The 13,602-nt window shown below is 34.4% G+C and overlaps 1 protein-coding gene across 1 annotated transcript in view; it reads left to right on the top strand.

The window, feature by feature from the left end:
- Positions 1-2,354: 2,354 nt before the first annotated feature.
- Positions 2,355-13,602, top strand: part of APOOL (apolipoprotein O-like) — a gene marked incomplete at its 5' end in the record, with an annotated part of 34,079 nt that continues 22,831 nt past the window's right edge. Inside the window, 4 exons of the mRNA XM_008576370.1 lie at positions 2,355-2,474; positions 5,762-5,816; positions 7,349-7,447; positions 11,980-12,071. Of these exons, the coding sequence (XP_008574592.1) occupies positions 2,355-2,474; positions 5,762-5,816; positions 7,349-7,447; positions 11,980-12,071 (366 nt within the window). The remainder of the gene's footprint in view (positions 2,475-5,761; positions 5,817-7,348; positions 7,448-11,979; positions 12,072-13,602) is intronic.

Here is a 13,602-nt window from a genome sequence, read left to right as displayed (position 1 = left end):
GTGTTTCATTAAAAGATCTTTATCAGGCTTTAATCTTATGAGTGGGAGGCGCCCCCGCACATGGGGTAGTCATTTTTTTAAATCATAAATTTCCAGTATTCAGATCAGTAAAATGACTGGCAATTTGGCTACATGTGTATAGCCAGCCGTAGATATCCTTGGACAGTTCTTTTTAAAGTCCCTTTATGATGCGTTTGACTTATTTTCCTGTCATTTGCTTTTTTTCTACGAGAAATAACAGAAAAAAATATTGATTTGAGAGTTCTAGTTACTTTGGTTCAATTTAATTTTAAATGTGGTTTTATAGCTTACTGAATCTAATCATAATTTCTGAGTACAAACAATTTTGTGTTTATCCAATAAGTGGCATTTAAGCCCAGAGCTTCCAATCCATAGTGAGAATGTTCTTCCCTCAGTGGAGTGTATGGTAACATCCTACTTGCTGGTTCTTTCACTTCTCACGGTAGAACTGAAATCCTTTATCATAAATCTTTCAACTATGCTTGATTGCCTATGCCTAAGAAGGAAAGTACTTTAAAGCACTGATTCTTAACCACTCTGACCCCTTTGAGAGTCTGGCGAAAACTTTAGATGCTCTTCCTTGAAAAGTGCACAGTCAAAATTTTGCTTATAGTACATCTCAGATAAAGATCCTCTTCTTTAAACTTAATCTAATTTATACTAGGGTATAAATTAAGAATCAGGTTTTGATGAGGATAGGGGAGAGAATAAGAACACTTGAGTAATAAAGTTCGGAATTGGGGAGTGTAAAGAATAGAGAGGCTCGGGACATGATGGTCAAACATACAAGTGCATAGTTTTGCCCACTAACACCAGTATATCCACATATCCACATACATTTCCCCTCTCTAGTGGAGAGGGGAAACTTCCTTACCTGCAGTGCACTGAGTTTTTATATATAAAATGCATCTTTAATATAAAATATGCATCTCTGACCTTCTTAATTACATATAGTTGCCACTTAGTGGATGTAAATCCAAGCATTAGTCCACAAAGAGAAACATTAACTCTTTAATCCTAGTATGGTTAGTAAAGCATCATTTAATGGTAGAATAAGATTTTTGTGACCTACTACTGGAAAAGTTTTACCAAACTGACACTGCTTTATGGTTATTTAAATTTTAAAAAGAATTGACAGATAAAATTATCTGACAAATTTTCCTTGTACAGCATGATGTTTTGAAGTGGGATGACTAAATCTAGCTAATTAAAAAATGCATTACCTCACTTATCATTTTTATGGTAAGAACACTTTACATCCACTCTCAGCATTTTTCTAGAGTAAAATACAATATATTATTAGCTATAGTCTCATGTTTATTGTTGGTAGAGAATCACATTCAAAATGAAATTAATCATCTAGTTTCCTTGTGTTGATTTGTAAATTTGATCCTCTATAATTACATCTTCACCAAATTTCATGGAAAGATGCTACATCCTGAACATAAAAGCAAAAGAAATTTTGCTTTTTTATTTCTTGAAGGGAATAAATAAATTCTTGTTTAAATTTTTCATAATTCTTTTATGTTTATATTTGTTTTTATTAAATACTGATTAGAATCAAAAGGCAATTTATTCAGTATATGAAAGGTATAAATATTAATATGATGATGATGAACAACCATGTACCTACCATCCAATTTAAAGGAAAAACAAAACAAAATCCCACGTTCCCATCCCGTTCCATTCAGAGATAATCACTACTCTGAATTTTTATTTTCATTCCTTTCCTTTCCTTTATAATTTTACCTTATATGTCCATATTGCTAAGCAGTATTTTTTTTGGTTTTGCATGTATTTGAACTGTATATTGATGGAAACATTCTTGCATATAATTTTCTACATCATACTTTTTTTGCTTAACATATTTCTGAAATTCATCCAAATTTTTCCATGTGGCTATAATTTTTATATTTTGTCCTAATTTATAATATTCCATTATACCCTGATTTAATTACCCATTCTACTGTTGATGGACATTTAGTTTATTTCCAGATTTTTGCAATTAAAGTGTTGCTGTGAACATTGTTGTACATATCTCTAGGTGCACAAGTATAGTAGTTTCTCTAAATATACCTAGGAGTATAAGCATTGGGTCATACTCTATGTGACAGCACTTAATTTCTGGCCTCTGAGTAGTCTTTATAACCAGTTTACCACATCTTCCCTGCATTTAAGACAGTTTTTAAAAATATTTCTTCAGCACTTTTGGTTGTTTTTAGGAGGAAGGTTGATGAGGATTCCTGTTCTGCCATACTGCTAGAAAAGGCAGTCTAGCTATTTTATGTTTTCAAATTGAACTTTTTTCTTTCTTTTTTTTTTTTTGCCTTTAGCTCTCCATATACACTGTACCACCTCTCCATTCTAAATATGTTGAAGAGCAGCCTGGTCATTTACAAAAGGGCTTTGCGTCTATCCGCACTACAACTGGTCGATATATTGGTTGGTGCAAGGTAAGTTCAATTCTGATAGTGGTTTAATATCAGAAGTTTCCGATTAATTGGTCCAATTGCCTATTGATGTGTAACAAAGTACTCTAAAACTTAGTGGCTTAAAACAGCTACCATTATATCTCTCGGGTCTGTGGGTCAGGAATTTGATCAGAGTTCAGACAGATTATTCTTCAGTTGCATGTGGTACTGACAAAGGTCACTCAGTGGTATTAATCTGGCAAATGGGCTAATCTGGAGAGTCTGTGACAGCTTCATTCTCATCTCTGGCACCTTGTCAAGGAAGGCTGAAAGGCTGGGCTCAGCTGGGGTTGTTGCTGGGAGTATCTACAGCTGGCCCCACAAGGTAGGCAAATAATTCTACAGCATTCCATTGTTAAATCAAGTCACTAAAGCCAGCCTAATTTTATTCATTCATTCATTCATTCATTTATTTATTAAGATGACTGGTAAGGGGATCTTAACCCTTGACTTGGTGTTGTCAGCACCACATTCTCCCAAGTGAGCCATGGGCCAGCCTTTTTTTTTTTTTTTTAAAGAAAATGTAATTTTATTAATATTATTTTTTACATTCTAGGATGCTGTTGCGGAGCAGTTGGGAGGGAGTGGGAAAGGGGAAGGAAACGGGATGGAAGAATTAAGAAGGAGAAGGGGCGGGATTGAGACCTGTGGCACCTACCTGCCTCATTCCCACAGGGGAGACCTGGGGGCTTCTGGCAATGGCTTGGTCATTGCCAGGCTGGGTGCAGATGTCAGGGGAGTGTGGCAAAAGCACTCGCCCTCCACCATCCCAGTTTGGGAACCTGGGGCCCTTCTTGCTGCAGCTTGGTGGTCATCCCTGGGCTGGTTGCATGTGTCACGGGGCATGGCTGAGGCCCAAGGCCCCCCTTCACCCTGGCTGGGGAAACCCCAGGGTGCTTCCTGTAGCAGCTTGGTTAAAGCCAGCCTAGAGTTAAAGGGAGGGGAATTAGATGTCACCTCTCAGTAGGAGTACCAGCAAAGAATGTGTGGCTGTATTTAACCTACTGTTACCACTGCTTCAGCAAGCATTCATATCACTGAGCATGTACAAAGCATTGTTCACCTTTTACGTGAAGTTCTGAGATTACTTCTGAAATGTTCACTATTTGGCTAAGCAAAATGTTGTTCACTTGTTGGGGTTAGCTCATAAGAGCATTCTGACTACAGTCAGCTATTGGGCAAAGTAAAATTCACTTTTAAAATTCATTAAAGTTGGATTTTAATGCTTATCCTTCAATCAGCAGTATCCAGCAGTAGAGTGGTAGAGTAAGCTGATAAAACACTGATGTTTCATTATCATCACATAAACATAGTTGTGTTAGCATCAACATCTCCAATGTCAGTATCTTAATGATAACATTAGTACCAATGTATCATCATTCTGACCTGATAATGACACAGGTTTTCCCAAAAAGGAAAATTCTAACGAGTTTATGAGAAATAACATATCCTTAGGTGAAATACCAAATTGATGAACTCAGGTCATTCCAGATGATATTTCAGACATCTAGTGAATGAATACATGGTGTTATTTTTGAAAATTTGTGCCTCTCATACAATTTTAATGGTACTAGTTGTACTATACACTCTTGATAGTTTGATCTCTTAATAGTTTGATTTCAGAGGGAAATATCTAACTAATTATGGTGTGAATCATGCCCCTCAGGCTATATGCTAGTAGCTGGATGATTTAGACTTAAATCTCTTGAGCCCTAATTTTCCGTAGTGTTCTCAAATTTTTCTTCAGTGAGGTAAATTTTTCCTGAGAGATCTTTCAATTGCTATTGTAACTCTCACCCAATTGAAAACTAAAAGAACATTTACTGCGTTAATATGCTGAGATGGATAGGTTGAAGAAGGGCACTTTCAAATGCATTTCATCTTCAGTGTAAACAACTTTTCCTCTCCAATTTTCCTCTAAAAACCTAATCTGTTCTTTAAAAATTACGTCTAACTCAGATTACATTCCGCGTTAAACCAACAATCGTGTAGGGCAAAGTCAATTCCTACTTCTAATCCATAGTATTTTGAAATTTAGGTAGCAGTGACCCCCAGTGGTAAAAATGAATTCCTAAACACAGCTAAGGAAAATTCTCCAACATGACTAGTTTTCTTCCTTAGTGATAAATGATTTCCAATCAACTAGTCAATAGGTATTTTAACTTTGAAGGTGAAATTTTCTGAAAACAGTCCTTGAAAACAGGTAGCTCAGTGCCAGTTACAGTCTGTGCTGGTTTATACGGCATTAAACCAAATAAACAGGATGAACCTCTCTATCTCCGGTCACCATAAAAATATCTGAGACAAAATTACTAGACCAAGATTTCTCTATAGCAATAACTTTTCTCTCTCCAGTCTAATAAAATCATTTTTATTTTCTATGCTTTGAAAATCTTTTTGTTCTTATTTTTATCCCGTGGTTTCATAGCAGCTAGTTCAAAGATCATATGTTTAGATTATGTTGTCTGTTTTCTTCAATAGAGTACAGCATGACTGGGTAAATCATATTGTGACTACATTTTTTTCCTGATGTAAGTGACATAATATTTATCACTCAGTAAATATTTATAACAGTGTTTCTTGCATTAAAATAATTTTATTAGAAACAGGTAAAAGGAAAGATTTGCTTTAAAGTTTTAATACCTCCAGTGGGTTAATATAATATTTATTTATAGAGAATTTATGTACCTATTTAAAAACAGGATGGACATTACTCTGTGTAGGATGATTTCTATTCTCAGATAAATGTCTTATTTAGATTTTGTTTTCATTCTAATATACTCTATGAAAAAAGATGAAACCAGGTTTTTTTTAGGCTTTTTTTTTTCTTTTCCCCACAAATCATTATGTTGTTGCTGTCACATCTTTATTAATCAGATATTGCTTCTAAGCTGAAATATAACCCCCTTCATGCTTTATTTAAATTCCATTCATTTTTCTAGGCCATTATAAAATAAGATGATAAATCTTTATATTTTTCCAATATCTTTTCTGTGAGCTGCCCTGATTATTTTATATGTATCACTTTACCTATTTATATGAGGAAAATAGTAAACAAGTATTATCTATATTAAATGGAATGAAAAGCAAGAAATGCAGACAAGACAAATTAAGCAAGTATCCTCATAGTGAATAAATAGGAATCTGGATTTAGATTTAGGTGTAATTCTAAACCAACTTTTTAATATAATCTTGGAGGTGTAGGCTATTTTATCTGATTATCAACAGCTTCAAAAATGCAGATGTTCTTTCTTTCCCTTTTTGCTTAGGGTATTTATGGCTTTGTGAAGGATGGGATAATGGATACAGTACAGTTTGGAAAAGGTAGGTGAGTGAACCATCCATAATTAGAAATGTTTTACTGTGTTTTATTTTGCAGTGTTTAAATGAGAGAAAAATAAACGGGGTGTTATCCATTATCATGCTTTTACCAACTCAGAAGATATTCTGTGTAGAAGTTTACTTATAATAATAACAAAGAATAGTAAGTACTATTTGTTTAGCAACTATTATATGCTAAGGCATTGTGCTAAGCATTTTACGTAATTTACCTAATTTGATTTTTCTCACAATTCTGTGAGTGTTGGTATTATAATTATTCCCATTTTACAGATGAGGAAACTGAGGTTTAGAAAGGTTAAGTTGGTTACCAAAGGTTACATAGTAAGTGGCAGTGCCTGGATGCAAACTGAGGTCTGTTTTAACTACAAAGTCCATGTTATATACTCAAAGCATAAATTAAAAACGTGTCTCGATTGTTGCTAATTAGTTTAAATAAGTGCTATTTGCTGTTAAAGTTCATAGTATTTTGCTGTTGATTGCTAGGAAATATTATAGCAATCAGTCACCCTGGAATATTTAAATTAATGTTAGAAAGCAATTGTATACGACTCTTTAGCTTGTTAATGGTGTTTGGGAGCAGATATAGCTTCCTAATATTCTTGATCTATGCCAGTTGTTAAAATAAATATGTATGGGGGACAGAAAGATCAGCTAAAATTTTAAATGTCTCCATGAAGTTGATGATCTGTATTTGAATTATCATTATTTTAATGTATTAGGAATTAATTCAAAATTATATCCCTTATCAATCTTGAGGAATATGATTATGTGATTGCCATTAAATAATTAACTATAATAGAAGAGTGTATTTTTAGAATCAGAAACAATTTAAATATATAAAAAGCCAAGAAGTCTGGACTTTTGCCTACTCTTTATTTGCTTTTTGTCTAGGCTCACTTCTCATCCTGATCATTGGTTTTAACCAAGAACAATGGCTGCTCGGAGGTTATTGGGGAGTAGTAGCAAGCAAAGTCTAGTGGCTGCATGTATCCCTAAACTATTATTCAAAGCTCCTTAATAAAGTATCTATTTCAGTTCTTACTGGATCCTACCAATGTTTGAACAGATAAGGGCAGAGGCATGTTCATTGTGGGGATATAATATATACAGAATCAAGAATTTACCTTATAATAATCCATATTAAGATGTGCCCTCCAGCATCATATTTCATTAAAGAGTACTAATCACCTGAATTATTAAGAAAACAAATATTATAAAATCAACTATGGAAGGAAATCTTCATTCTTTAACAAGTAAATTTTTTTGCATGAAACAAACTTGGTATAATCTTTAGAAAGTAGAAAAATCTCATAAAATAAATATTGTAACAAGTAAATGTTATAACTAGCTTTTTAGGTTGCTGCTCATATCATCATTTTGTATAGCTCTTTTGAAGAGTGTTTAAACAATCTACTGTTATCTTAGCAAATCTTTTTAATCTTTCTGCATTACACCTATATAGAACGCCCAATTGTCGTCAGTCATTCATATTATTTTTTAACTGATTTCTTGAGATGCATATGTCTATCTGAAGAATCCTCCTCAAGACTTTTTTCCGAAAGTGGGAGTGATTACAGTTTCAGGATTGGCGGGCTTGTTTTCAGCAAGAAAAGGTAGGTTTTACAATATATACTCAATACCATTATATTAACTTCTGAATTTTACTGTTGTGAGAAAACCTCATATTTTTTTGTTGAATATTATCAGGATAGACGATCATAAAAATTTTTAGATTCTATAGTACATGTTTAAGACTTTGTGTTTTCAAAAGTGTAGCTATTCCAAAAGCTGTTCAATATCATTAGTCATTAGGGAAATGACGATGAAAACCACAATGAGATACCATGACACACCTATTAGAATGTCTAAAATTAAGAAGACTGATGACCATATGACAGTAGTCAAGAATGGAAAGCACCTGAAACTCATACACTCCTAGTGGGAATGCAAAATGGTACAGCGATTCTGGAAAATAGTTTGACAGTTTCTCACAAAGTTAAACTTCTATAGTTGTCATGAGACCTAGTAATCCCACTCCTGAGTATTTACCCTGGAGAAATGAAAAAACTATGCACAAATGTGTATTATGCTAGCTCTATTCATAATCTCCAACCAGGGTGTAGACAGAGGATGGATGGAAGGTGACCAGAATAGCCATTGACCAGAACCCAAAGCTGGAAACAACCCAAATGTTCTTCAACAGGTAAGTGGATAAACTAAATTGTGGCACATCCATGGGAAGGAATACTACTCAGCAACAAAAAGGAATGACCTATTGACACATGCAACAAACTTGGTGAGTCTGAGTGAAAGAAGCCAATCTATGTATGATTCCATTTAGATGACATTCTCAGAAAGACAAAGCTATAGTGACAGAGAACAGATCAGTGGTTCCTAAGGATTAGGAGTAGAGAGAAGGCGTAACTATGAAAGAATAGTATGAGGTATTTTTTAGGAGTGATATAACTGTTCCATATCCTGATTGTAGTGGTGGTTGCATGACTTTATACATACATTAAAATTGCCATTAATAGACACAATGATCATGTTTTGTAATGGTGAATATGCTAATTATCCTGATTTGATCCTCATATATTGTGCACAAGTGTTGATAGTTAACTCTGTGCCCCACAAATATGTATAATCAATTATGTTTCAATAAAAAATAAAAATAATAAAAGAAATTTAAAAATAAATAAATTTTACTTGAGAGAAATAAACTTCTGTTTCCAAAGTTAAAAAATTGATAGAACTGTACAAATTTACTCTATGATAATTTTAAAATAAAAATGTAATATGTAGCTGTCCCTATTAAGTGGTAATTTGTCATTTTGTTTTCTAGGTAACTTTAGTTTTTAAAAATCATAGGAGTCTCTGTCAAAAAAAATAGTTCTTAAGAGTTTTATGTTAATATAAAAATGTATACTAACCACTCAAACTACTTTTCTCTTAGTCATGACCACCCATATTCTGGGGGCAGCTATATTAAGGATTTGAGACAGAAATGCTAATATCTCAGATAAAATTTGATTCTCTCTTGGTCTCATCCTGACCAAGGTTGTTGGGACTGACATTAGCCAGTTTGGAATGGAGTTTGTGAAAGTAGACAGCTCAGCTCACTACTCTCATTTAGCATGGGACTTGATATATTTCATCTATTTCCCCTCAAACTTGGTAGTATCTCTACCAACTTTCCCCTTCCTTTCCACTATACCATTTATGTGGAAGGGTCCCCAAGACTACCCCCAGGTTTGATGGTTAGCTAGGAAGACTCATAGGGCTCAGCATATGGTCATACTTATGGCTAAGATTTATTATAGTAAAAAGATACAAAGCAAAATCAGCAAAGGGAAAATGCACATAGGGCAAAGTTGAGAGATAACCAGTACGAGCTTCCAAGAATTCTTTCCCAGTGGAGTTACACAGGGTCTGCTTAATTCCTCCAGAAATGAGTTGTGACAGTGCCAGTGAGATGTTGTCAACGAGGGAAGCTCATTAGAGACTGAGTGACCAAGGTTTTATTGAGTGTTGGTCATGTAGGCACTGTCTAGCTAGCATGTACCAAAATTCCAGACGTCGAAAGGAAAGCAAGTATTCAGCACAAACCACATTTGTACAGTTTACTAACGGTGAGTAAATCAGTGGGAATTACTGCCTTCCCTCCTCACCCAAAACCTTACTAAGCTAGTGTGGTTCTCTGGTCAGTAGCCATTTTGTTCACCTTCCATACATCTCTGTCCATACCCCAGTTACCAGACATTGTCTCCAAACTAAATTTACTTGTGGTTGGAAGGCACAGTTCTGAACCTGTCTGGAATCTGATGCCAGATACTTTGTGGTTGGTCTGTTCAGCTATAGTCCTAAAAGCAGCCTCAAATCAAGAACACCTTATTAGATACAAAATCTATGTGCGATTATGAGAACATTCCAGCATCCTAACTCTAACCCATATGTCTTATCCCAGTGGACCTAACACTCTCCTGATAGCCAATGTTAGTGCCTCCTTATATCCTAGTTCTTATTTTAACACAACTTCTAATCGAACGTGTATTACAAATTGTTCAGTGGGAAATAATTGAGATCCAAAATCACCATATGTAACAAGACTTAGAGTATTAAATTTTGAAGGAAATTGTCTAAAACATATTACTCAATTTCTCAGTAAGAAACTCATAACATTTTTGTAAGAGAAAACATTCTTGAGGTCTTTCACCATGTTTCCAAGTGCCAGAGCTGGAATAATCTAACCCAGTGTTTTTCAAACTGCAAATCTCAACCTATTAGTGGGTAGTGAAATAAATATAGTGGATCTCAAGAACTATTTTATTAAAAAATAAAATACAGGAAATAGCAAATATCAGAGTGCTTTGTACTTAGTGTGAGTAAATATCATGAAACCTATTTCAGTGAATTGTGTATGTGTGATAGGTCATAGATCATAATGAAAAATTTGTTCTTTAGTGTGAGTCATGGTTGAAAAAGTTTGAAAGCTGTTAGTTTAGTCTAACCCTGCTACAGGTAGCGGTCCAGAGAAAGGAAATCACCTGATAGTTTCATAGCACGTAGTACAAAGCTATTTAGTCACTGTGTCTAGAGTCCTTCCTAATTATGGGAATAGGGCTTTTGGTTACAAATGAAATTTATTTTCTTGCAGACTGGCTTCTCATATCATGTAAAGAGAGGATGAATGTTAAGTCTTTTTAATCTTTAAAATGACACATCAAGGAAAAACTGCCACCTGCCAACTTTAGGAGCAGCATTCTTAGGGGAATTTGGTTGAGTCAAGAGATATTAGTACTATAAAATCTAGAACTAAGCTATAGATAATGGAATAATAGTGAGCAGGACTAGAGTAAAGGAGCAATTTAGGGCATGTTTTAATATACCTAGACACTCTTTTCCCATACTAAAACAACAAAACAGCAGAAGCAACAACAAAAACCAGCCTAAATCTAATGGAAAGCTAAACTAGAGGTTGAAATAGTCTGCCTACCCACCTCCCCCATGCTCAGTCTATTGTGGACGTGACTGTAGAAAGCTTCCTTAATAATAGTTAGACCAGAAAGAAATGCCTCTTGTTTTTACCTTCTCTAAACTGCAAAGTTGCCTGTAAATATTGCCAGGTATTTTTCACCTTAGTGTTATTTGATATACCAGATAGGCTGTTTCCTTTTTAAATTAGGGATTGTAAAACCTGTCCCAGAGAATAGAAGTACTTACCCTAATTAAAAACCCATCATCCAGTTTCCCAGATCATATAGAGTCCAAGATACTCAGACAAGCATTTAAGATACTTATTTTGAATCAACAGCCTGTTGAAACTAAGCTGTAGCTTAGAGTGGTGGATTTCAAGCTATCCTGCAGAACCTGGGGTTATGTGGAAGTGTTTAGGGGTGTTATGCAGGCAGGGCTCAAACTGAGCTTCCTATCCCCAGGTTAATCAGAGCAATATCAAGTTTATAGGTTTCAAATATTAAAGTTCCTAATGAGATTCTATTTGGAAGATTGTATTTTGGAAAGATTATATTTTACTGACAAAAAAGTATGAAAATGACTCTTGGATGCTTAGTTAAGGCACTTTTTGAAATGCATTAATTATGTCAAGTTACCTGCAATTATTATTACTTCAGTATTCTAAATCAGTGACATGAAGGAGTTATGTACCTTTTAAAGTCTTTAGCTCATCAGCTGGGTCATTCACCTTTCTACCTACTCAATCAAACAAAGATATATAAAAGAGTCCATTTCACTTTAATATGGTGTCACAAACGCGGTAGTTGATTAATTCTCAGTATTATCATGCTTTATTAGATACTTGAAAAAATGTGCTTACAACTTTGGTTTTCTTAGAACATGAAAAAATACTTAGCTTTAAAAAAGAAGAAAAGCATCAATTCGTTTTGTGTAGGTAATTATCAGTATTAAATTGAGAACACTTTTCTTAAATTGGACGTGACAGCGAGGGGCTATTAATTGAATTGAGATCCTTAAGGGCATTTTAGCTTCCATCGTGATTGGTATTATTACCTTATGAGTAATTTAACAGGGTGATGGCTTAAAGGGGAGCAAATAAAACATTCCAGTATAAAAACACCAAGTCTGGTGGCATCTACTTGGAGTTTAACAATTTGTTTGAATTTTATAGGTTCTAGATTTAAGAAAATAACTTATCCACTGGGACTGGCCACTTTAGGAGCAACTGTTTGCTACCCAGTTCAGTCAGTAATAATTGCTAAGGTAAGTTCTTTTAAAGTGATAACATTTCAGTATTTGTTTAAACAATCTCAGTGTGACAATATTTAAATGTCACACAGCACCTGCAACATTTAATTTCCAGAGACATATGGTGGTATCAACTCTTATGTTGGCAAAATCACATTAGCATCTGAGCATGGTAAATGCCATTCTTAATTACATGATCACCACAAATAAATAGGATGAATTTGTGTAAATATAATTCAACAATATAAATGCAGGATTGAGGATTAAGTTCAGAAACACTGAATTAGAATTTATGTGGAGAAATATTGCTCCATCATTGAGCTATATGAAACTCAATTTTCAATTAACAGAAGATTATACCTGCTAGTAGCTGTTTAGTTCAGCAGATTAACATAATGCAGGAAACAACCAACTGATAGATTACAGAGGCTTCTGAAGGTAAAAAATATATATGCACACACACAAACTCAGTTTTGAAACCACCTGGAACTAAGAAACACCTTCCAAAAATGTTTATTATAGCTGTTTTGACATTTTCTTGTGAGCTACCTACAAACCCAAAGATTCTCCTAATGTTTTGAAGAATTTTTGTCAATATTTTATTTTATTTTTAACACGTTTGGACTGAGAAGGAGAGCTTTGGGATATGCAGTTTCTTCCTTCTTTCCTATTTCCCTTAATTGCCAACATTTAACATTTCTTCCTCATACTTGAAGCAGTGTGCAATGCTACCAGAAGGACTTTCTGTACTTGTGTTCTCATTACTGCCTCTCTTTAATTATAGGTGTAGATAAAACTGCCTATTCAGTATTTTGAGAATGTTAAGGATATAGCGTACTATGTAGTCTGTAATGTGATCAAACTATAAGTGCTTATAACAAAGGAAGAGAATGCTATTTGTTTTCTAGTTACACTTGAGATAATTGGTAGATAAAATTATAAACTTATTTTAAAAACTCTTTCCTAAGAATTTACATAGGGATTAGCCACTTAAATTAATAAAATGTTAGTGTTTGAAAGAAAACTTTAGCTCATTTAATTCAACTTCCATATTTTCTCATTTACTTATAAAGAAACTGTGGCCTAGATAAGTTTCACAGTAACTGACTTGCCCAGGATCATACTCAGCTTCACGCGTCCTGCTTTCTTGTCTGTTACTCTTTCCAGTGGATGATACTGCCACTGAATCTACTTTTTTTTTTCTTTAGAGTAATGACTTCATGGTTTTTATAAAAAAATGATAGTTACTCATCCTTAAGTAATTTAAGCATTTATGGAAAAGTTTGGAAAAATAGCAACCATCCAGAGTGCTTCCATCCATAAAAATGTCACTGTCAACATTTGATAGAATATTTTTCTAGACATCTTTCCATGCATTAATAGAGACAGAAAAACAGGTGGGTGAATAGGAAGATGAGAATGAGATTATAGTGTGCATCTTATTTTTATTTTTAAAAATAAAGTTTTAGGGCCGGCCCCGTGGCGCACTTGGGAGAGTGCGGCGCTGGGAGCACGGCGACACTCCCACCGCGGGATCGGATCCTAT

This window comes from Galeopterus variegatus, unplaced genomic scaffold (genome assembly GCF_000696425.1).
Source record: "Galeopterus variegatus unplaced genomic scaffold, G_variegatus-3.0.2 Scaffold1339, whole genome shotgun sequence".
NCBI classification, from domain to species: Eukaryota; Metazoa; Chordata; class Mammalia; order Dermoptera; family Cynocephalidae; genus Galeopterus; species Galeopterus variegatus.
Note: the sequence above shows the minus strand (reverse complement) of the source record. Positions and strands in the feature narration are given on the sequence as shown.